This window comes from Lynx canadensis, chromosome B2, assembly GCF_007474595.2.
Source record: "Lynx canadensis isolate LIC74 chromosome B2, mLynCan4.pri.v2, whole genome shotgun sequence".
NCBI lineage: Eukaryota > Metazoa > Chordata > Mammalia > Carnivora > Felidae > Lynx > Lynx canadensis.
Window position 1 is genome coordinate 16,421,615 of NC_044307.1, and position 26,115 is coordinate 16,447,729.

Genomic DNA, 26,115 nt, shown 5'->3' on the forward strand with positions numbered 1-26,115 from the left:
AAGAGATAACTCCAAGTCATGGGAAATCAGTTCGGCAGAAGATTCTTGTCTTAGATTTAATATCCCGTGTTTAGAATGGATAGATAGTTTTGAGACAAAACTACTTTAATAAAAGTCACCTTTTGGTGTGGCTGAAACTTGATCTCAAAGTGTAAGCTTAAAAACAGAAAAGCAAAGAAGCTCACTGATGTTATATTTTGACCTGAGCACACATCAAGAAATATCAACAGTCTTCCAACAAAAATAATGAACATCTCCATAATCCTTTTTTTAAAATTTAAAATTCAGATTAGAGATTAAGAGTATTATTTATACTGTTTCTGTGAAGTGAAATGAAAGTCACAGCTGTATTATTAAAAAAAATGAGAAATAAAACCTCTACATGAAATATTATCAGTTAATTATCATTCTGAAAACATTATCATTATAGCCTAAAGTTGAGGGAATGAAAACAAGTTACTTGACTGTCACTGACGTCCATTAACTCAACATTTTCATAAAATGGATCTAGCAACTTTTGAAAACTAGAAAGATGAACTTTTTTTTTAGAAGTTTTATTAGGTGAGATTTATTTTCTTTAATCTCTACCCCCACCATGGGGTTCGAACTCACGACCCTGAGATCAGGAGTCACATGCCGTACCAACTGAGCCAGCCAGGCACCCCAGACCTTTGGCTCTTTAGCTACAACACTTCTGAGAGTGACATTGCTGTGGGTTTATAAAAGAAGATACTGAAATTGACTCACATTATGCTTTTCATAAACGCATAACTGTTTTGCTAATAACATCATCGGGATTCGCTACGGTCATTGTGCTCTCGGTCTCTAGTGACCTGTTTCTTTCATGACAGTACAAGAGAATAAAAGTCACGTGTAGTCTCACTAGCTGTCTGGATTGCATCATTTGAAAGTCACGCATGTTTAAGAATAACAATGCTCCTTGGGAAAAGATGACTTTGCAGAAAGTGTTCAACATTATTTCCTTGTATTTTGTTTACATAACTATTTCAAAATATAATGGCTCACACTTAGGTTATAACGGCTCAGACTTAGGTAATGTTTCTTACTTAGCTGTATATTTCAAATGCCAGCAAAATATTTGGAAGCCACATTAGAGTACTAAAGTCACTAATATTAAAGGTATGTGTATAATGTAATGAATCTTAAAAAGTCAAGCCTGCAAAAGCAGCTTAAGATACATGGCAGCATTAGATAAAATTCTCAAGGGGGCATCCAATTATATCACAACATTTGGTATTTGGTTGAATGTAGGAAAATTAAGAAAATTCTCCCTCTACAAACTAAAAAGAAAAACCCAATCCTGAAATTCTGAGCATCACTTTTGAATTTAGAGAAGTTATACATACCTAAAATGTGATTACACAATAAAAATGTTACACTGCTTTAAAATCTTTGGCCAAGTACAACAAAAAGTGTAATAGAAAGCATGACATGAAGTTAAGACAGTAATTTTGAGGTATTTGATGGATAATGGACTTCATTTTCAACAACCGTATTGATAGATGGATATAATAGAAGTTTCTAGGATTCTTTTCAAATCTATCTTGAAATATAAAGTTTGTTTTTTTATATTTTTGAGAGAATTTTGGTACTTAATCTGTCGGTAAGTGTAAATAAAAATTTAAGCATGCGTCCAAAGCATCACAGACCCATCAGAGCCTGCTGCGGCCAGACTGCCTTCTAGAGATAATTTAGGTTTAGGGCATGCCGACCGAGATGGCAGGTGCCTTTCCCAAAGTCACAGGAAGCAGGGGCTCACCAATAGCAGGTCTCCAAACTCCTTAGAATAGTTCCCCCAAAGAGTCTGTGGTCTCAACGGCTTCAGAGCCCTGGTATCCCCACAAAGGAAGCCGCCTTTAAAAAATGTGAATGCATTGCCTTCACGATGTGCGACATACTCAATTCCAACGTTAAAACACGTTCTCACAGATCCAGCATCTGTAACGCTTAGGTCATAATGCCAATCGCTGCCAAGGTAAGTGAATTTTTTTCTGAATGAGTAAGGGCAGTTAAGCCTCCCAGGACAGGAAAGCATCATTTCTAAAGAGAATCACGTAAATAATTCAAAGCCTGAATTTGGTTCTTCTGTAAATCTTGGGCCCTCTGTGGTTCGGTACTGGTCAGAGAGCTCTCGGAGCGTAAAAAAGCAGGACTTATTATGAGGGAAAGAAAGAGTCCGCGGCTACTGGACAGACCTGGGGGTGGAGCACGGGCCTCGGCCAAGTTCTCAGGACAACTGTTTTTGTAACTTATTTTCTGCTTACCAGAAATGGTCCCACCTGCATTGAGGAAGTTTGCCCATTCCAGGCTCTGTGCCATATGCATTTACAAAAAGAGTTCTAAGTAGCGAACCTTCTAGGAGTTCATGGCTATGAAGTTACTCCTCACAGTTGGGTGGGTTTCACGGAGTTTCGCACGGCAGTAACACCAGTAAAGCCCCCGTTTCTCAAAACTAAGGGTGAGGCCGAGCGTAGACAGAATGTGACCTACGGCTATTTTCGGAACACAGATTACTGATCGCCAAACATATAAAGAAGGCACAAGTGAAGCAAAGGTAAAGTCAGTAAACAATATTTTACTGAAACATTTCATGACACAGAAAATCTGTCTGAAGTGTAAAGTTACTGTCTTACACAGGAAGGACAGACCCATTTTCAAAGACTAATATGAATACAATAAATATGGAGTTTACATACTAATTTATACACAGAAACTCTGCCCCACAGCCATAAAAATTTATATTTAACAGTGCAACATATAATTTAATCATTTGATTTATTTGACAGGGTTTTTTTTTTTTTCTTTCTAAACACAAATAACTACCTGGTTTTCATATACATATATAATATATATTTTATGTATATAGATATTCAACAATCTGTACAGCTTCTAAACATAAACTCCTAAAAGGCACAAGTGTCTATACAACATGTACAAAAATGGCTGGAGCGGACACAAAACAACAATTATTGGTCAAAAGTTCATGATTGCACAAAGATTAGTCATGAGTTTATGTCAGAAAAATGTGCTTTAAGGAAAGGAGGGTTTTCAAAGAAACCTTTAAGTGTTATATAAAAAAAAAAAAAAAAAAAAAAAAAACCAAAAAAACACAAAAAAACCCAAAACCAACCCCACCAAAAGCCCAGACCAGACCAAACCAAACCCCCCCAAGTCGAGGCCCACTAGGTGGCGATCACTAGCCTGTCCTCGTCGTCGTCACTACTCACGTCGCTGAACTGCGCGGTGGCCTGCCTTCGGGGCGGCGCTGCGGGCCCGGGCACCTGCCCCTCGGGGGAGCGAGTCCGCAGGCCGCAAGGCTCCAGGGAAGCTTCGGGATGCACCTGCAGCAGAGGCTCGGCCGAGGCGGCTGGTTGGCCCTGCAGGGGGGCGAGCTCGTGCCTGGGCTTCACGTGATTCACGGCGGCGGCCTTGCCCGAGTCCGCTTTCCTTGAGCCGTCGGGCCGGACAGGGTCTCTCGCGGGGGCAGACGCATCTAGAACGTGTGTTGCATTTTCCCGCTGGACTTGGGGGGACCCCTGAGGAGACGAGGCCCCGCCGCCCTGATCTGCGCCGGCTCCCGAAGTCGGCCTGGGGGGCGCCTCCCGCGCCCTGGGTTGGGAAGGGGGCATCTCGGGAACCCCCGGCGGGTCGGCGGGCACTTGACCGACAGAGGGGATTAAAGTGGGCAAGGCAATGTTCAGGATCTGGAGGCCTGGAATGTGCGCCTGAGGGGTGGGGCTGCTCTGCGGGGAGGGGTTTGCGGTGAGAACCTGCAGGCCCACGGCACTGAGCGCCAGCCCCGGCGGGTGCACCTGCGGGGCCACGTTGGTGTTGGCCAGGCCCAGGATGTTGACGGTCTCCACGCCCAGCGACGGCAGCGGCTGCAAGGCCTGCGTGCTGAGGTTCTGAAGGCCCGGCATGCGGATTTGGCCAATGGGTATACACGGCACCACGCCGCTCAATTCGGCCACTCCCGCGGGGCTGGGAGCGCCGGAAACTTCTGCGACCGAATCCCCGGGCGGGCCCACAGTTCTGTGAATCACATTGACGGCGGGGATCGTGAGCTGCATCGGCCCCGCCTGGATGGGCACGAACGTGGAGTACGTGAGGCCGGCGGGGACCACGTGGATTCCCCCGACTGGAACCATGTTGTAAGGTGTCCTGGACTGCTGTTGAGAATGCAGAGGGAGGTGGCTGAACAGATGAGTCTGGGGAGAGGGCAGGCCCGGAGGCGGCTGGAGGGTCACTTGCTGCTTCTGCTCTTGGGCGTCAGGCTGAGGCGAGGCCCCTGAGGGAGCCCCCACTGCTGTGTGCGGGCCGCGCTCAGCGGCAGGAGGGGGTCGTCGCACGCAAGCGGTGCCCTGAAAGACAACAGACAAAACCCCTTTCCAGCGAAACTGCCAGCCTAAAATCTTCTCTTCCTAACGAGGAGAAAGCATGTATATTCACATAAAAATGACAGGCCTGCTAAAAAATGATGTCTTCGTTATAAAAAAGAAATTCCCAACTAAAAAATCTATTATGTCTTTAATCTCCAGGGCAAGGGACAGCGACGCATTTCATGGAATACTTTGCAGTTTTGCAAATTTCCTCCTTCCCTTTCCCTTTCCCTTCCCTTCCTCCCCTCCCCTCTTTTCCTACCTTCACCTCTTCCCTCCCTCCCTCCCTTGCTTCCTATGTTTGTGAAAGGTCTACTGAAAATCAGATTTCCAGGCACTGGCAGGTATGTAAGTGATCTGGGATAGAGAAGCTGAGAACACAGGTGACCAGTCTGGAAGTAATTTAATTTAAATATCAAGTATAATTTAAATATTAATGCAATTATGTTAAATTATATTAATTTAGAATAGCCTATAGAAATCTGAGCTTTCACAGACTTTTTCGTTTTCTCCAGTGTTACCTAGCAAACCAAGATCTGCCACATTTAGAAATAAACCCGATGGCCATCGTCAATACATACAAGACATAAGAGAAGGTAAGAGACGTTAAGAGGTCAGTGGGATGAATATATTCGGCATAGAATTAAACACTCCTCATGAGCCACCAGGGGTAAAAAGCACCCGGAGGGTGGCTTTCTGCAGGCCCGTGTCTGGCCCCGAGCTGGTTCTCCGGCAGGAAGCTTTCCCAAGCTGTCACAGCAATTTCATCATTCAAGCAAAGTGAACTTCTTGATACATTTTTGGGGGCCACATTACCTTTGCCACAGACACTGGTCGCTGTCGTGTCGACAGGGGCAAAGTGCAAAATGTTTGGAAAATTTAGCACGGATCCGTCACATCAATCGATGCCACTGGAAAAACAATTCAGGGCAAGCGAGGGGGATAAATAGGTCCCAAGAGTCAGGTTCCCAATTGGAACATATATATTTTTAAAAAGGAGTGTAGTTTTAGAGAACCATTTGGTTCTTTCACAGATTTATGTGAAGTAACATGTGACCTCTGATTAAAATACCTAGCAAGAATCCAGGGGGCATAAATAAAGTCCCTTGCCTTTAAATACAACCAAAACTTGCGCTTGAACCCACTGACTTAGCCATAAATTTAAAAAACAAACAAACAAACTTAAGTACATTATTTTCTTGAGCCATGAGGATCCTCCTGTGGGGAATCCCTACAACAAGACAGTTACCTGGGTTAAAGTAGTGTTCTTTCCGGCCACAGAACTTCCCAGAATTTCTTCTGTTTCAGGGTAGTCTACAGACATCTGGTGACACGGGGACCTGGGCGCGGCCTCAGGTGACCTAGAAGAGTCGACGGGAGCAGCCGTTTCTTCTCCGTCTTTTGCGGCGTGCGGCCCGGTCTTCACCGGAGACTCCGTCTTCCGGCTGTGGTCTGACTGCACCGTGCTAAGTACGGTCATCTTGGTGGGCAAGGCTCTGGGTAGAACGTCCATCGGGTCCGTGTGCGCCCCAGAAAAGCAGTCGGCGATCCTGACGTCCTCCTCTGCGCTCCCGGGATCCTGGAGGCCACCTCTAGACGGAAGATGCTGCGGGCTGGCCGTAACGGAGGGAGCCGCTGACAAGACAGATTCAGCCTGACTGTCTTCATCGTCATCTTCATTTTCGTTATCGTCCTCATCCGGGCCATCCGACTCTTCAAGGTCATACCCAGACCGCTCGAAACCGAATCTTTGCTTCTCATCTAATAAAAACAACCGAGGGGTGATGTTATAGCATGTTCTGCATGTGGACAGGTGCAGCCTTTTATTTTCTTTTAGTTTTCGTAAGCTTGGCAATGCTGTGAGGACCATAACAGAGAAGGGCCCTACTCACAGAAAGTCTCCAGTTTAGCCGAGGAGGGGTGGCAGGGGGAAGAATAAGTCAGTCGGGCCAGGAATCGGACAAGCGGGGCGCTGACAGAGAGTGGCATGGCCAGTACACTTGTCAGGGACGCAGAATGTGAAATGGGCCTCGGGAGGTTAGGCAGGTGAGGATAATATACCAAGAAAATCAGAAATAAAGGCCTCAACTATTTTTTTTTTAATTTTTTAACGTTTATTTATTTTTTGAGTGACAGAGACAGAGTACGAGCAGGGAAGGTGCAGAGAGAGAGACACACACACAATCGGAAGCAGGCTCCAGGCTCTGAGCTGTCAGCACAGAGCCTGTAAAGGACTCAACCGTTAAAGAAGACGGGAAGATATAAAAAATTTGACAGAGTTCAACACAACTCTTCCTGAGCTCTAGCTACTTCTCTGCCTCTCTTTTGAACAAACTGAAACAAAAAGCAAAACAAACTGATGGCATTTGGATTTGTGAGCCCAATAATTTTATTTGATAATTCTATGAAATATGTGAACTGAGATTTGGATAGTATTTTAGAGAGGTTTCCATTGTGCTCTGGGTAGTAATACTCTCTAGGACTTAAGACTTCTACCTTTTTCTTTTCTTTTCACTAAGAGAGGTGCTAAATTTTCCTGTCATTTTTTCCCTGTGGTAATCCAACTCGCTCCTCACAGGAAGAGGAACCATAACTAATAAGAGTCATTAGTATCAGCCTCATAATGTCACACGGGACCGTGTTTAACAAAGAAGATTCAGGAAGGTCCAGGGAATAGTTTCTTAATTCTCATGAGATCATGTGGAAACTGGATTTAAATTTTTATCTGTTCAGAATCCCACAAAATTAGAGGTTCTTTCCCTTAGAAAGCTAATAAACTTTTAAAAAGTTAAATGGTGGATGAATGCGACACCTCTACCCCAAATCTCTGGCGCTGAGCTATAATAAAGAAGGTATCAGAATGTATTCAGCTTAGCTGCGAACCGTTCTGTCATTTATGCGTACTTTTAACATTCTGCATTTATGTATACTTTCTGAGCAGGAAAAATAATAGGGAAATAAGCAACACGTTTGCTTCCTGCATATCCCAAATGGTCTGCGTATTAATTGATTTTACTATTCCTTCTCTATTACCAAGTTCTTAGAGAAAAGTCTCAAAGGATCGACACCAAACCATTGGAGGCTGATTATTTCAAGAGGATGGAATGGACTAGAACTTTTCTGCTGTTGATCTCAAGCACATTACTTTTACAATTAAAACATTCAAGGACAAAACACATTCATTTAGGTTACTTTAACACATGATTTCATATGCTTTTTGCTTTGAGGGTTCTGCTGGTTTTGCTATGAAATAATGCTAATATCCTGAATCCCACCAGGCGCCCGTGCTACAGATGGAATGGGTGATTTCTGGGTAAATGGCCTGCCCCCTGCCTCACAGATAGCTCTCCTGACCCCTATCAGATGGTTGAAATTCTAAAATTGGAGTCACTCCCAATTTGTTTTGAATTTGCTCCAACAGTGCAGAGTCAGACATATTTTAAGAGACTGAGGGGAAAGTGGGAAAGAAAATCCAAAGACATGAGGTGACCAGGGAACAGGTTACCAGACAGGGGGGCTGACTTCACCAGAGGTGAGCCCAGCTCCAAAGTCCAACTAGGGTGAGATGTGCTTTCACTTAAAAATTATTATCTTAAACAAACAAACAAACAAACAAACAAGGCTATCTTCATATTGATGACTTTTTCAATATTCCCTATAAAGCTGAGGTCCCCGTCAATCAAACACTCCAAACTGTAAACAGAGACGGTGTCTGTGGGAAGAGAGCAGACATAAGCCAGCATCATCTGGGGTGTGTGCGATGGGACACTGGCCGGGAGGTTGCTGTTCAACAGATGACAGGCTGGTCAGAGCAAGTATGGACTGCCCACGTTGTGTGAATCCTCTGAAGCTACTCTTTCCTGCAGGCTCTATGCCATGAACCCCATTCAAGTCCTCACAGGAAAGAGTGTGAAGTATCCCCTGTTGTCCAGATCTGGGTGACAGGCGCCGTAGCCAGAGAGAAGGAACAAGACATTCCACCTGGATCCACTTCCTCTCGCTCCGTCAGGGAAAAACACTGCGGAGGGAAGGGCACAAGCACTGCTGCCCTTAGGAAACTAGTGAAAACTTACTGCAGTGCGGAGAGGGGATGAACAGGAGAAAAAACACAGCTCTACTCCTTGAGGAAGGACAAGATTACCAGCTGAGTCCCCCACAACAGCTGAGGGAGTGGTGGGAGAACACAAGCGCCACGGCCCAGAAACCTAAAAGCATGGCGCATGTGGGAGTCTGAGGCTGAATCGGAACCCGAGGGCATCCTGTCCTCCTCCTCACCCCTAAATGCCAAGCTAAGACCTTTACGTAACGGGTAACAGCCGAAAACTGTTGGGAGAGGGACAGGAGATGAACGGGAATGTGTAGAGCGACACTCACTGAGACACCTAAAACTGGGACTGAAATGGGCACTGCCCTCCTAATCAACCCCTCCTCCCCCAAAGACAAGTTAAGTCTAGAGGAATCTGAAGCCTCTGGTGCTGGAAGCCTGCCGTATATATAACGTATCACGCACCTGCAGCCCCACTTCTAACTACAAAAACTCTTGATGCCCACACTAAAGGCCCGGCAGGAGAGGCACACCTGTCAAGAGGCAGGAAGCCTATTTACGTAGTCTCCACTGTCTTACACAAGATGTCTAGCTCTCGTAACAAAAATTACGAGACATACAAAAAGGCAGGAAAAAAAACGTATGCAGAAGAGAAAAAGCAATCAGAACCAGTCGGATAGGACACAGATGTCAGAAGCATCAGAGAATTCAAAATAATTGATGGGTTAAAGGCTTGTGGGCCACCCGCAGGGTCCAGTGGGAATTTCAGCTGAGAGCTGGACACAGGTGACGGAGAAGGCAGTGAGATGCTACAAATGAAAAACAAAGTAACAATGACAACAAGAAAATGGCCAAACCCAGAGTTCTATGCTCAACGGAAACAGTGTTCAAAGACAAAGGAGAAATGCAGACTTTCTTAGAAAAATACAAACGGAGGGGATTCACTGCCAGTAGACTTACTTGACAGTAAATGTTCAAGGAAACTCTTTGGGTAGAGAGGATATGGGCTCAGAAGGGATGTGGATCGACACAAAAAGCTGAAGAGTATCAGAAGCAGAATAAGGATTCTTTCTGTAAAGTTCTAATTGCTTGCTCTAAAAGACAACTGAACATCTGCGGCAGACATAATGGACCGGGTGTTTACGGCACCGGTAAACGTAGACAGTATGAACACAACAGCACAAACAACGGAAAGGAGGTACTGTGAATACAGTTACAAAGTCTCTAAGCTGCATGTGAAGTAATGCAGCATTATGTGAAGGAAGACAACTAAATTTTCTAAAGAGGGGTAAATAACAAAGTTAAGGAGGAGATAAAACAGAGTCATAAAAAAATGCGCAATTAAGTCATAAAAAGAACAAAAATTAAATAAAAAAAACACACCCAGGTGGCAAGGTGGTAGGTTTTTTTCTACTACATGAAAAATAACATTAAAAGGAATTCAAGTCTAACACCTTAATTAAAAGAGAGAAATTGCTAGACTGGATTAAGCAAGCGCCAAGTATATATACTATATACAAAAAAGCCCATTTTAAACAGAAAGACATAAACAGATTGAAAATAAAGTTTGGAGAAAAGTGTACCTTACAACATTAACGGAATCACAGCTGGAAAAACTGTATCAGTACCAGGCAAAGTAGATTTCAGAACAAAGAATACTATCAAGAATGAACAGGAACATTACATCATGATAAAAGACATATAATCCTAAATGTATATCAACTAATAAACCAGAGCCTCAAAATAAATGGGGCTAAAACTGAAAAAAGTAATAAACCAATCCATAATTAGAGTTGAAGATTTTAACATCCCACTCTTAGTAAGTGATGGAACAAGCGTACAGAAAATGAGTGACAACACAGAAGGAAGACCTGAAAAACACTACCAATTAACTAGTCCCAGCTGACAGCTATAGAACATTCCAAGCAATAACACACTCTGCTTTCCGTATAAGTATACATGGAATGTTCACCAATCTCTGCCATCTTCAGAGCTACAAAGCAAACCTCAACACATTGAAGTTAATAAAAGTCACAGAGTAAGTATTCAGATGAAAACAGAATCAAACTAGAAATCAATAATTGGAAGATACCTGAAAATCTTCCAATATTCCAGACTTACGAAACATATTCCTAAATAATCTGTGGGTCAAAGAGCAAGTCTCAAAGAAAGGTTAGAAATACTTTGAGGTAGATGAATTTATATTTTTAAAATGTTTATTTATTTTTGAGAGAGAGAGAGAAAGAGCATGGGGGAGGGGTAGAGAGCGAGGGAGACAGAGGATCTGAAGCGGGCTCTGTGCTGAGAGCAGAGAGAGATGGATGTGGGGCTCGAACTCATGAACTATGAGATCATGACCTAACTGACTGAACCATCCAGGCGCTCCTGAGCTAGATGAATATTAAAATATAACACTCAAATTGTGGCATGCAGCTAAAGAAGTGGTTACTGAGAAACTTACTGTATCAAACACTTCTGTTAGAAGAGAGGTCTCAAATAAATAATCTAAGTTCTCCCCTTTAGAAATGAAAAAGAGAAACCAAAACTAAACCCAAAGCAGGGAGCAGAAAGGAAATAACAGAGATGAGAACAGAAATAAAGAAATTGAAAAAAGAAAAACAGGAATCCAATAAAACCAGAAGCTGGGTCTTTGGGGAAAGAAATGAAAAAAAAAAAAATTGACAAACATCTAGTAATACTGGCCAAGGGGAAAAAAAAGATACAAATCACCAGCAATAGGAAAGAAAAAGGGGATATTACTACAAACCCACAGATATTAAAAGGATAATAAATCTATTAAAAACTCTATTGCCCACCAATGAACAACTAGAATTCAAAATTAAAGATACAATACTATTTGGGGCTCCTGGGTGGCTCAATCGGTTAAGCGTCTGACTTCAGCTCAGGTCATGATCTTGTGGTTTGTGAGTTCGAGCCCCGCGTCGGGCTCTGTGCTGACAGCTCGGGGCCTGGAGCCTGCTTCGGATTCTGTGTCTCCCTCTCTGTCTGCCCCTCCCCCATGTGTGCACGGGCACGCAGGTGTATGTGCACGTGCACTTTCCCGCTCTCAAAAATAAACAAACATTGAAAAAAAACCACAATGCTATTTAAAATAGCACCAAAAGAATAAAATTTAAAAATGTGCAGGATTTGTAGGTTGAAAACTACAAAATACTAGTTAAAGAAACCAAAGACAGAAGTAAATGAAGACATCTAGTATATTCATAGACAGACTGGAAGTTTCAATATTGTTAAGGTAGCCTTTCTCCCAAATTCAATCTATAGATGCAATACAATTGCAATAAAAATCTCACAAAATCTCACAAAAAAGCTCAGTCAGTTAAGCATCCGACTCTTGATTTTGGCACAGGTCATGATTTCACAGTTTGTGAATTGAAGCCTGGCTTAGGGCTCTGTGCTCACAGTATGGAGCCTGCTTGGGATTCTCTCTCCCTCCCTCCCTCTCTTTCTGCCCCTCCCCAGCTCACACTCTCTGTCTCAAAAGTGAATAAATTAAACAAAACAAAACAAAACAAGGTAGCTCCATGGGGAAAGGACAGTCTTCTCAATAAATATCACTGAAACGAATGGACATCCACATAGGAAAAACATGACACATACTTTATATCTTCCACAATCACTCAAAACCGATATCTAAATGTAAAATACACAACTGTAAAACTTCTCAAAGAAAACTGTAGAAAATCTGTAACCTTAGGGTAGACAAAGGTTTCTTACGTAGGACACCAAAAGCACAATTAAAAAAAAATTGATAAACTAGGCAACCTGAACATTCATTTTTTTTTTTTCCTCTGAGAAAGACATTGCAAAAATGAACAAAAAGACAGACATAGATGGCGAGACCACTTCTGCAAATTACATTTTTGACAAAGAAAATATTTCCAGGATATATTTTTTAAAAATATTAAGATTCAACAATAAATAAATACATGTCCCACTTGAAAAATGGGCAAAATTTCTGAATACTTCACCAATACTTTTCCAGACATCTGGAAAACAAATAGCATATGAAAATATGTTCAATATCATCAACTGAAGAAATGCAAATTAAAACTGCAACGAAATACCACTGTAAACCTGTTAGAATAGTTTTTTAAAACTGTGCTGGGAAGGTCACAGAATAACTCAACTCCCATGCATTGCTGGTGAAGACTGTAAAATGGTGCAGGCACTTTGAAAAGCAGTCTGGGCAGTCTGTTATAATGCTAAACCTATACCAGCCACATGACCCAGAGATTCCTACCCCTAGTATGAAACCCTGCAGAAATGGAAATTTAAATTCATATAAAAACCTATATGTGAATGTCTTTAAAAAAAATTTTTTTTAGTGTTTATTCATTTTGGAGAGAGAGAGACAGAGTGCAAGCAGGGAGGGGGAGAGAGGGAGACACAGAATCTGATGCAGGCTCCAGGCTCTGGGCTGTCAGCACAGAGCTCGATGTGGGTTCGAACCCGTGAACTGCGAGATCATGACCGGAGACGAAGTCGGATGCTTAACGGACTGAGCTACCCAGGAGCCCCATGAATGTCTTACAGCAAGTTTATTCATATTTGCCAAATACTAGCGGCACTCCAAATCTTTTGGCTGGTCTGTGGATAACAAATCATGGCACATCAATACAATGGAATACTACTTAACAATAAAAAGAAATGAACTATGGATAACTCTTACTTGCCTTATGCTAAGTGAAAGAAGCCAGACCCGAAAAGCTACTTACTCTATTTTCCCTTTTATATGCACTCTGGAAAAGAGATCAGTGGTGCTAGGGGTTGCCGGGTAAGAGAAGCAGTTGTCTATGAAGGAATGGCACTAGGGGAGTTTTTGGGGTGACGGAACCGTGGGGGTGGACACACCATTCTCTGCATTTGTCAAAGACTGCCATAGAGTGAGCTGTAAACCATGAAGTGAACTTTATGGGATGTAAATAGAAGCATAATCAGCCAGGATGTGGGAAGAATCCAAGATAAATGCAGGCTGAGATAGATGACCTAACTGAAGTACAAGTGAACCACACACCCACTCAGTAGGGATGGGAAGAAAGGTCCCACCCTAGGTGACCTTTGCAAAGAGGGCTCTGACCAGGTGAGGTGAAGGCTAAAAACAAAAAGAACTGCACACAAACACTGCACTGTAACTTAAATCTGTCTTTCTCGGGTGGGTTAGGATTTTGGGAACTGGCTCACTGATTAACACTAGAGTTGAACAAATACGTGAACGCATTGTAGATGAGGACCGGGTTCCTCATTGTGGGTGAAAGAAAAAGAAGGAACTAGAAGATGCTAGAATCAACTTTGTGGTGCTGGCCTGGAATTGGAAACATGTATGGACTCGTGTTTCATTCATGTATATGGCATAACATGTATGTGCACGTGTGTGTATTCACACACACAGATACAGAAATAGTGTGTAAGTAGGAGTTAGCACATGTACATATACTTCCTAGCGCTATCCACTGAGAGGGCTCAGAAGCAGTGACAGGTCAGTAGCAATGAACACACCATCCAGCGAGATCTTGGTTTCTAAATACCATTCTCCGGTAAAGAGAACCAGAGGCCTTGAAGAAATGGTTGATTTTGGGGTTGAAACATCTTGGGGTGCTAGAAAATCAGGAACTTCTTAAAGAAAAAAAACAACAAAACATGGGGCAGGTTGAAAGGGCACAGGAAGAGACCTCAAAGAGCTCTCGATGGCCCGTTTTATTGAGCTGTACACAAGAAAACACCGTAAAAGATTATAACCCAAAGAATACAATACATATCTTTGAGTCCATAGTGATATAACTGAATAAAAGGCTGAGGGGACAAATGGAGACATGGTAACTTCTCCCTGCAGAAAAATTCTAATTAATAAATTAGAACGCCCTAGTAATCCCCTCAGCAAGGTCCGCCAATGTAGAAATAGGACATCTACATATTCTCAAAGCATCTCCCATAAACATTTAACAGTGACAACAGGCAGTAAGTTAACAGTAGAGAGTCCTGGTTAACATGACCAACAATACCTACTGACGTAATGTACCTCCCGATATCAAACACTAACAAAAGTACAGTCACCCTACGGCACCTTCCCAATACTGCCAACCCCAATCCCATCGTGAGCGTACATCAGAAAACCCTGAATTGAGGACGTTCTACAAAATAACCGATCAGTATTCCCTACAAACATCTAGGTCACGGAAGACAACAGCGACAGGGGAACACATTGGCAGAGTCTAAAGAGGCATGGGCCACGAAGGGCAGTGTGGGATTCTGAAGGAGACCCCGGGGCAGGAAAAGGACAACGGTGGCAAAACTGGTGAAATTCAAGTCAGTTCTGTCCTTTAGTCAGTAACGCGGAGCTGGAGTTAGTCTCTTAGGGTTGGCAAATGTCCTGCGTTATGTAGACGCCGACACAAGGAAAGGCTGGGTGAGGAGCTCACGGGAACTCTCTACACTCGTTTGCGGCAGCTGTTCTGTGAGACTAAAATAATCTTTTGGAAAACTGCGTGAAACAAACAATTTGTCAGTACTCCAGGGTCTTGTCCTTACTCTATCGACACGGATATTCCATCTCATTCAGATAGGCTTGCATGAAATCCACCTCCCTGCTGTTCTTACAGTCATAAAGACTTCTCTTTCTGTGAAGCAATTTTTTTCTTTCCTATTGTTTAATAAGAAACTATTAGTTCTTGAGACCAAAGCCAACACTTCTCTTGGTCAATTTAAAAGCACAGGAGATTTCTCCAAAATATACCAGGATCTACATACACATGTTAAATTTTTAGCACCTGAACGTGTTCCTTCCTTGTATCTTGCACCTATTTTTATATCTCTTGGTTCGTTGTGCATAAGGGGACTGAATGGCTCTACTCTGGGTCTGGCCACCGGGACTCTAGTAGAATCTAGCTTAGCACGTCACATAGCTCAATCCTATTTGATCATAACTAAAACAAGGACTAGTTAAGGACGTGACATTTCCTCAGATGATAATTTTAAAAACTGTGAAATGCAGTTAATTATTTTCAAGTGTCAAGCCCACAGCTCACAAGTGTCGGGGCTGAGATTCAAACCCAGGTTATGTTTGGCTCCTGAGTCTGTGCTAAACATCCCCCATTCCAATGTCATATTTTAAAAATCTAACTACAGAGTGATACGAAAGGTCAACAATAAATTACAGAAATGCAGCTAGCTTATGACTATGCATGAGTTGAAATGTTTATAGGTACACACATTAGAATCTTTGATTATGAATAGGAGAACATACAAAATGCAATCCCCAAGAAGAATGTAAACTAGTAACTTAACCTTTTATATTTCACCACAAATACACTGCAATTTATATATAGGTACAGATTTTCAGTGTATGCAATTTATGTGAGAGATTTTAAAAAAAAACAACAAAAACCATACACTGTTTAAGGAGAAGGGGGTAAAACTATTTGGCTCCATTTTAATCTGACTTCGCCTCGATCACGCTGAGTTTCAGACCAAAGTTGGAGGTATGATGGGTAGGAAGACACACAGGGTGGTTTTTCGGGACTTTCCTTTCTCCCTGGACACAGGCCTACCGCTTGGGAGGACTTAACAAGGGCTGGGACTCCTTTCTGCAGATTTCCTTCGCCAAGACAAGGAGAGAGTAATGTTTACCTCCCTGCATGCACTGTGTCTTCAAACTCCTGAAGGGGGAGACCACTGTCCCTGTTTGGAAACCTGAAAATGAATTCTGGATCATTACATACTTGTTAAACAGGGTTGATCCTCTAGGGTGACAGAGAAAAGATAGACCGGAGAGCTTAAATGAATGGAAGACGATGGCATCCTTTTAAATATCCGTAGCACCGACGCAGAGCCCACCCACTCACATGAACACGAATTTGTTTATGTGTGCTAATAAAAGTCCTTTCATGTAACCCCGCGGTCCCCTTAGCCCCGCTCCTACCCCCAAAGACGATGATTGCTACTGCCCCAGAAATTAGGCTGACAGAAGACAAAGCGGGGAAAAGTGACTCGTCTGTGATCACAAGCCAGCGGGGACGAGAACACAGACTTGTTAACCACTCCCCAAACTTAACCATTTAGGACTCTGCGGTATCGCTCATTTTGCCGTAGCAGGTTACACAGTGTAGTAACTACTACGCCAGACCACGCCGAGCACCTGTTACATCAGAAGCCGGTAAACTACGGCTGCTGGGCTGGCCGCGTGCGGCTTGCTGCCTGTTCGGGTCAGTCAAGTTTCAGCGATGCACAGCAGGCCTGCTGGTTTACAAACCGCCTAAGGCAGCTCTTGGCCACAACCACAAGCGTCAGTAGTCACGGCAGGGACCGTATGACCCACAGAACCTAAAAATATTCACTATCCGGCCCTTTCCAGAAAAAAATTTGCCCACGTCTATATTCTGCTGTCATGCTTAAATCTAACAAGCACGTCATAGCAGCACCGATCATCAAATTCATCCTAGTTCAGCGATTTCTATACAGCTCGGGCGCATCAGAGTGGAAATCTGGAGCCAGGTTTCCATGTATCTAGGAGTCCTGTCGTTACGCCAATAAGATGTACTGACTTCGCACTATTCTTGCAACCGTTCCCTTCGTGGTGTGGACAATATAGAGTGTAATATTCCAGGAGCGTCAAGGCTGGAGCGTCTGACCCCCTGCATCACCCGGGGAGCCCGGAACAGATACAAAAAAAAAAAACCATACTTGTTCCCAAACTCATAAATGCGTGGCCCTTAAGACTTCTATTACTTCCTATTTTTCCAATACTCAGTAAAATTTTACGCAAGTGTAAAATTAACTTTATTTTCTGTGAATTTAAATTCACGAGGGAAAGAAGAGGTATTCGGTGCAGCGACCTTGCTCTTCAAGAGTAAATGTTTCGAACAATTTCCCTAGACATGGATTTCAAAACCCAGCGCGCGCTGGATGAAGGGTGCCCCGCCCTCCCATCCTTGCCAGACAGTGACACCTGCTGGAAGGTGCTCAGACTCCCGAGAGGTCAGCACCACCCCGTCCGGGATCCACACTCTCCTGCTGTCATCTGTCTGTTTTTGTTCTTCTCACATGTTTGGAAACATTACTTGGAGATCCAGACAAACAGCCGCAAAAACCGGGGAAATTTTCCCTGAAAGCCCGTAACTACTGCAGTAATAAACTTTTGTGTTATTTTTGGATGTTTTTAAAGATGAAAACATCACTAAGCATGTAATGGGCCAGAGTTTAACGTTTTACTTCAGGAAGTACGCCGAAAGACTCTTATCTGTGTCGTTTGTTAATGACATTAAGACTTATTTATCTTAAACATAAATCTTAAGAGCTCTTATGGTCTCACATCGTACGCGGAAGTTTTTCTTAGGAGTACTAATGTTTTCCAACAAAATCCCAGTGACAAAAACATACTGTGCAGGTTTCATGTAGACAGGATTTCATTTAGAGAAACACACTTCAATTTATTTTAAGGGTAAATGTGCTACAGGTTTTAAATCCTGCGAGCTAACATCGTTTTCTTACACACATTATCCTCTACCTCACCCCCAGCGAGAATCACTTCTGCAGCTGCATTTTGCCACGCTGAATGGCTCTCCCAGTTTGGCAGCTGAGGGCACATATTAACATTCCTAGCACTGAGGTCCGGCATTCTGTTGACAAAAACATTCTTTGGATCAAGGCATGAAAGCAAATAGCCAGCAGCGCGTTTTTTGACATAAAAGGTGAAAACGAAAAAGTATTCGCTAATACCCCAAGAACACAGGGACCAAATTCCTGAGGCAGTGTAATTTTGCACGACAAGACGAATAGGAGGGCCACGTGCAGCTGGCTGGAGGGATGAGACTTTTCGTGAGCACATACTATAATTACAGCTCGAGTTGCTGGTTTTAAGCTAAACAGAAACTTCTTCACAATGCCAAATGCCCGTATTTTACTTCCTTTTAATTAAAAAAATCTACTTTTTTAAAATATTTATTTTTGAAAGAGAGACAGAGAGAGAGAGGGAGACGCAGAATCGTGAAGCAGGCTCCAGGCTCTGAGTCGCCAGCACAGAGCCGGATGAGGGGCTCGAACTCAGGAACCATGAGATCATGACCTGAGCTGAAATCAGAGGCTTAACTGCCTGAGCCACCCAGGCGCCCCTTGGCAAATGTCCTTATTTTAATGGTAGGCTTAGAACCATTTGTAATTCCTCCTGCTTCATTCAAAGTAAATGTTTCCGAGCATCTGTCCATTTACTCCACTTGGACATCAGCACAAGAATTACAGGCTAAAATGGGCAGCCATGCAGCCTGCTGTTACTAAGAGTAGTAAGGAATTGAAACTATCCAGGGTCTTCAGTCCTTCGTCCACTATCCTTTTCACATTGATCCTCAGTAAGTGCTCTTTATCACCCAGCGAGCATGCACGTGACCCCAATGAAGGACATTCCCAGTATCATGTTGGTGGGCACAGAAGAGAACAGGTTTAGGACCATTAAAAAAAAAAAAAAAAAAAAAAAAAAGATTGACGATAATACCAGGAAAAGAAACACTGAGGTTAAGGAGAAATAGACCCAGAGGAAACCTTTGGTGAAACTAGACAAAACAAGGCAGACATCCAGAAATAACTATACATATAGCATAGGAAGCCTTGGACTTTTCCCAGAAGGCCCTAAGCTGGCCAAGACATTACCAAATGGTAATAATGGTTAAGAAATAAATACTCGGGGGCGCCTGGGTGGCTCAATCGGTTGAGTGTCCGACTTCAGCTCAGGTCATGATCTCATGGTTCGTGAGTTCGAGCCCCACATTGGGCTCACTTCTGTCAGCGCACAGCCTGCTTTGGATCCTCTGTCCCTGCGTCCCTATCCCCCTCCCCTGCCTGTTCTCACTCTCTCTCTCTCTCAAAAAAAAAAAAACAAACAAAAAAAAAAAAAAAAAAAAAAACCAAAAAACCCCACAAAAAACAAACAAAAAGAAATATTCTGGTGACATACTCTAGTAATTCCTGCCTTTCTGAGCCTTTGCTACATTTTGTTGAACAAATAGAAGCTCAGAGAGGATAGTTCTTGGTGGCAATCACATGTGTGCTACAGAAAAGATCTATTTAAATGGCCAAACCCCTAAATTTTTCCTGTAAACCTAAACACACTGCTCTCAGGATAGGGTTTTGGGTGCTATTCTGGCAAAGTCTGGCATTTAGAATCTGGTCTCCCTAATAACATCATTGTGGGTTACTTTCTCCTTTAAAAAGATTGACCCCCATCTCTCAGAGGTCTGAGGTGATCAAGGTTTAAAGATATGCTGTACGTTATTACATGTCCTGTTAGCATGGGCAGTCTGTCTGCGATGGTCGTGAAGGTAAGCCCCCTTCCTACGGCACCATAGGACCCCACTGCCCATGCCGCTCCTACACTGTTAAACCAGGAAATCTGTCACGCGGCTATAAAAACTCCGTAGGAATTTAAACCAGTACCCGGAGAAGACAACGTCACAAATTTTCATGCTGATCGAGCCTTGACATTTTAGAGGAATGGGTTCGGCTCCCAAAAGACAAGGGGCTCCTGAATCTCACTTAGTTTTCTTGAATCACTATTCTCTTTAGTAGGCATCTACAACCTGTCAGCGTAACTAGTGACCAATGTCAACTGTGTTTAGGAAGAGCCAGGTGCTGCTAAAGGACAGTCAACTGGCTGAGTTTACTTAGTTATTCCTGACTTCCACTTTTCACCTGGCTGGACGAGCTGGCTCCCGACAACCTGAGGCTGTGTCGGCATGAAAGGCATCTGCGAAGCCACCGTAACCACTACCTTTCTGAAATACAGGTAAGAAAGCTAACCGTGCTAAGAGCCGTACACCTCACTGCCGGCCAAGCCCTTCGCACTTTCCTGAATGTTTACTGTGGACACGCGGCAGCTGGAATCCCAGTGTGGTTTCTGACAGTGCGCGTGCACAGGCTTAATACTGGATTTATGTTAGATTACAAATATGAGAAACGATATCAAGACCCCAGGATGCCACAGAAGCATTTGAGAAAGCTGTTCACCACTGAAGAACAAAGACAGCACGTTTGCTCGTTTTCATCGGTGGGGCCATGAAGACGGAGAATATGCTCTCGGGCAGGAATGTCGAGATGGGCAGGGGATCCTAGGTGGCAGCTAAAGTCGCAGAAGGAACCACGGCCATGCATCTGATCCCTACGAGGGGGAGGCTGCCCTTGTGGCCAGGGTGATGGGCAACCCCAGCGGGTAAGGGGGTAAGGAGGGTGCAGAGAAGCGAACTTGAATGGAAGATCACTCGACACTGACCAGCCTCAGAGCCTCAAGCTCCGGTCTACCAGCAGATGTACGCTTCAAAATTTAAAACTGCAATACCTGAAAGCATTGACTCTCCTTCCTAAGTTTTTAAAAGGCAGCCACTTCATCTCCTACAAATGTATGCCTGGTAATTTGTATGTTTCCTCGGGAAGGGAAATTGACGGTAAAAGCGAAACACTTCATAACAAGCTGCTAGGCCTTATCACATCCTTATGGAGTCGATAAGGGCAGGGTTTCCAAATATACACAGAAACCTTAAAAGCGGGAACAAATCAGGCCCTTACCTTTTAGGACAGTCTATTCTATGGGGACAATTCTATACCAGAGTGATGCTGGGTCAGAGTAGAAATTAATTCCAGGGGAAACAGTGCTCCCTAATTTAATAAATGAAGAACGAGATTTCTAAGTTAGTCGTCACACATGTATACATGCAATTGGATGTCACGAGAGAGAAACCACGCCAGACTTTCCACCCAAACTTGTAAACTCCATCTACAGGGGAATAAGGGACATAGAAGAACTGAGGCACTTTCTCTATAGAAACAGCCTTCCAGAAAGAGGCTTTTGCTCTATGTTACGGTTTTATTGTTGCTGCTGAACGGGACCACCCACTTAATGCAATCATGCTTCTTTTAGTCACTATGGTCTAATTTCTCACTACAAAATAAAATCACATCATCGGTGGGGGCGGGGGGGAGAACAAAAATAAAACCGAAGCAAAACAAAAAGAGAGCTCAGCAATGAAAATTCCAGAGTCACGGATTAAAAGCCCCATTATCTTTTCTTTTGTTTCAAAAACATTTGAAAAAATAATCCAGATTGAAAGACAGGTGTATGTGGGTCTAAGGAGGCAATGGCTTTAAATGACTGTAGGTGACATTAAAAAAATTAAACTTTTTAAGTCTTGGGAACACTTTACATATTATGGAATGTTTAAAAGAATAAAAATATGGGGGTGCCTGGGTGTCACAGTTGGTTAAGTGTCTGACTTGGGCTCAGGTCATGATCTCACAGTTTGTGAGTTCAAGCCTTGCGTTGGGCTTTGTGCTGACAGCTCGGTTTTGGATTCTGGAGCCTGTTTCGGATTCTGTGTCTCCCTCTGTGTCCCTCCCCCATTCGCACTCTGTCTCTCTCTCTCTCAAAAATAAATTAAAAAACAGAAGAGTGAAAGTACTAGAAAAATCATAGCAAAGAAATAATGGTTTTCGAGTGTCACAACATCAAGAAATCTGTACCAACTGCCACAGCAGAGACTCTGATTCTATCTAAGGGTAAGTGAGCATAGTTTGCACCTGGAGCAAGTGCTCCCTTGCATAGTCGGACCCGTCCCTCAGCACTGGTCAGCTATGTGTCCTGTCCAACTCTCTCACATCTTGTCCCAGTTACATGCTTATCAGCATCCTACTTCGCTCTCCTAACCTCGGGGCTTTTGCCCAAACGACTCCCTCGGTCCAGAATGCTGCCCCCGTCAGCTGCAGGTACGTCGCCGATAAAGCAACGTATGGATAGATAAGCCCCTTCCCCTACTTCCGGGACACCCTCGGTCATCTTTCTACAACCAACGAGGCATCTCTGCTCCTTCCCCAACCCCAGCCTTGGGGAGCGAGCCCTGCTGAGTCTGTGCCTCCTGAGGGCAGTGACTGTGCATGTAACAGCTGCTCAAGTGCTAAGTACATAAATGGATGTGTCAGTGAGAGAATTAACTTTTCTTCTCTGGAACTACTGAAGAACAGAACAGATCTTCACCCATCTGGAATGGTGGAATCATCGGAGAACTTGAACCAACTTCTAGTCTTCTGATCCAATGACCAATAAATAACAAATTAACACATGCCGTCATTGCCTCAATGTCACCTGTGTCTGCCTAGGCCATGTCACGTAAACACTGCTTATAGTAAAGGCATTAAATACTATATTAGGGCTACCACCGGATTTGAGTGAAGGGATTTCATGGAAACTAACATGTCAAATTCTAAACATAATAAAATGGAACAATTTTCTGAGAGCTAATAGGTCATTTTCCCCTCCAGTCCCTCATTAAATCAGCAACTATTTACTACCTGTCACTTGCCAGCCACCATCCTAAGAAGCTGGAGATATGGCAGTGGGCATATTACAATCCGTGTCCTTATGATTTACTTCCTAGTTGAAAGGAACAGATAATGACACACACGCACACACACACACACACACACACCCCGGGTAGGGGTAAGTGCGATAAGAGACAAAGCAGAACAGAGAGGAGCAGGAATTGCTGGCAGGAAGACAGCGAGGGTGCTTTCGGCCCAGGGGGGTCAGGAAGCCCTCCTTGACAGGGCGGCACTGGAAGAGAGCGCTGAAGGAGGTGATGAGCGAAGTCCTGCGGGATCTGGCGGAGGGCACTCCGGAGAGAGGAAATGAGCGCAGGCCCCGAGACGGGGCCTGCTGGGCTGTCTAATGAAGAGCAGGAAGGTGCGTGTGGGTGTAGCTGACTGAGCCAGGGCAGAAGATGCGGGAGTCGAGCTTGGGAGAGACAGTGTGAGGAAGGTGAGTGGGCTGGAGAGCCCCGAAGCACACAGCAGAGCAGAGCTCTGAATGAGACGGGAAACCTTTAGCGGGTTTTAAGCAAAATGATGACGTAATGAAAACAAAACACTTTGGCAGCCGTGTTGAAAGAGTCCGTAGGAGGCTGGAGTTGGACACAGAGACCAGTCAGGGTCTCCTCCAAGCGATTTCATAGAGGTGGTGATAGCTGTGACCAGGGTTGGGCGGTAGAGGTAATGGGATCCTGAACACCTTTTGAAAAAAGAAAAAAAAAAAAAAAGCCAAAGGTTCTAGGGGTAAATTGGAGACGGAGGGTCTCAAGGATGACTTCAAGACTTTTGGCTTAGTAGCTGGAAGGATGGGAGAAGACGAGAGGGGAGGCGTGCTTCTTGGAGGTAAGGGGGGGAAATCGGAAGTCTGGGGCTCGTCCGACTTGAGATGCCCATCGGATTCGCGAGCGGGGGTGGCCGGCAGCCAGATGGATGTGCCAGTTTGGAGTGAGTGCTGGAATCGGCAGCAGATAGATGGTATTTACGGTCAGAAAACGGAATGAGATTAACCCGGTGAGTGGGTATAGACAGAAAAGAGATTAGCCAGCCCAGCCCCAGGGTGGGGAGGTGAGGCCAGGGAGGTGAGGAGGGGCAGCCAAGGAAATGGAAAGAGAAGAGCCAGCTGGTGCATTCTGGGGCTGTGTGCGATCAGAAAACAGGACAGCCTGCAGACAGGCAGCACCCCACTGCAGGCTTCTGGGCTTTCTCCCCTAAAAGCACAGACACCTGAGGAACTGTTAAGCAAGATCCCCTGGCTAACTATCATTGATTTAATAGAGCGGAACTTCTTTCCAAAGAATAATAAGACACAACCACCTTAGGAGAGTAATGAAGAAAACACAAACAAAGATGGCAGACTATCACGCATCTAATCGGCCGAAATGTAAATTCCTGCAACGTAAGTATGGTTAAGGCTGTGCACAAAAAGAAATGGCTCCGGAAACCCATTCAAAGTTATCAAGCAAAATTCATTTTCTTGGCATCGACATACAAGGTGATAGATACCGTTCATGCAAATTTAAAACACGAGCCAACCAACCACATACTATTCACGGATGTGGAAATAAATGTATGTCACACGAACTGAAAAGAGAACCCCTCAGCTCAGTTGGCGTCCGCCTCTGGGAGGGAGAGTGACCGGGAAAGGTGACCTGATGTGTAATGACTTGTTTCGCTGTTTTTGTTTTCCAAAAACACACTGAATTTATGAAAAAGACTTGAAGCAAATAAGAGAAAATATAATAATCAACTCTGGCGTGAATACATGAATACAGGTAATAAAACTCTTTGTAATCTTTTTGTATTTAGAAAAAAATCAAAATATTGTTCTTTGAAAGCACAATAGAGTGAAAGGAAAACAAGACCACTGGTTTCAAACAACAAATTTTTACTACATTTACACCTACATTCCAAGCCCATAATAAAGCGAAGGAAGAAGAGATTTGTTGGCATATTCATTAGGAACCGTTAGGTCTCCAGAATGGCACGACACTTGGCAAAATCCACCTATGTGCCGATATTGAATCTACTATTCAATAAAAACGGTGAAAAAACAAAATATACTACCCATAATCACAGTAATTAAAAAAATGTAGCCAAGAGAAAAACAAGTAAAATACCTAGCTTTAGCAGAGGGTCTTCTCTGAATATGCAATTAGAATATCAAGTTTGAGTTATAACCTGAACCCTGCTTCATGTGCTTTTGGAACAAGCTGCGGAATAGAAAAATGAATGAATAGATGTGTAAGTCGGCCTGTCAGCCAATCTAAACAATACATGATAATTCATGGAAACCACACTTGATTGTCCTATGCAAATTCAGAATATAAACACTCCCTTCCTTTAACTGTAGAGGCTCTTTCACTTACTTTTTATAAGACAGATCTTCCTCAAGAAGTAAAACCTGTAAATGAGCATATATTGTGATAATACTTCCTGTGTGTCCGTGTTTTTCAGACAGTAGTATTTCCCATTTCTGCCTCGTACCTTTCCTAGTCAGTGGGTAATAATAAACTTGCTGAAACTCTTATTCATTCTTCCCAGTTTTCTACTTCTGAATGACTCGGTAGAATAGCAATACAGCAAATAATAACAAAGCAAATCGATAATAAAGCAAATAAAAAAATTTATTCCCTTCATGATGGTAGGTCACTCACTGCATGATTACTAACAGCAGAAAACAAACCAACTGTCTATATTAGAAGTGAATTATAATTAATTCTATCAACTGTGTCAGTGTCTTTGTTTCAAGACACGGGCGTAGAACTCAATTTCTGGCAATTCAACAATCGGCTTTTAACAAATAAGTTCCTAAGAAAAGTGACATGTACATTAATGTGATATGCACTTTTAAATCCTGATCTGGCCACCCCTAACATGCATCAAAGCAACAAGGGTGTCTAAAACACTTAAAAAACTCCTTATTGTCCTAAATTTGTTACGATTATCTTTTTTCTTCTATCAAGAATGCATCAGTTTATTCCCCAAAAGGAGTTAAAGGCAATCCTCTCCATGTGCTTAAAATACTGAATCATATCAGCTGTACCACTTAAGACATGAGTCACTTCCTCTGCATATTTAGAAATAAGTTCAGGCTCATTCATTTAGTGTGCTACCGGTTGTTAGGTGGAATTAAAAGCGTTTGACTTTTTACCTGTATTTACCATGGTGTGCTCACCATTTACTCTTTGGAAATATTCTACGTATCAAACTAATGCATGTTAACTAAGACATGGCAAGCAGGTAAATGTCTAATTTAGGGCACTTTTCAAAAACAGAAAGTTTCTTTTTTAAAGAAAACTTATCTCTTTGATA

General features: G+C 43.3%; 1 protein-coding gene across 6 annotated transcripts in view; it reads right to left on the reverse strand.

Annotated features, from left to right (window-relative positions):
- Positions 1-2,576: 2,576 nt before the first annotated feature.
- HIVEP1 (HIVEP zinc finger 1) overlaps positions 2,577-26,115 on the reverse strand; it is a 148,337-nt gene continuing 124,798 nt past the window's right edge. For all 6 annotated transcript variants that reach the window (XM_030314843.1, XM_030314837.1, XM_030314841.1 and 3 more), the window contains 2 exons: positions 5,650-6,161; positions 2,577-4,382 (listed from right to left, as the gene is read on the reverse strand). In XM_030314843.1, the coding sequence (XP_030170703.1) occupies positions 3,204-4,382; positions 5,650-6,161 (1,691 nt within the window). In that variant the 3' untranslated portion in view covers positions 2,577-3,203. The remainder of the gene's footprint in view (positions 4,383-5,649; positions 6,162-26,115) is intronic.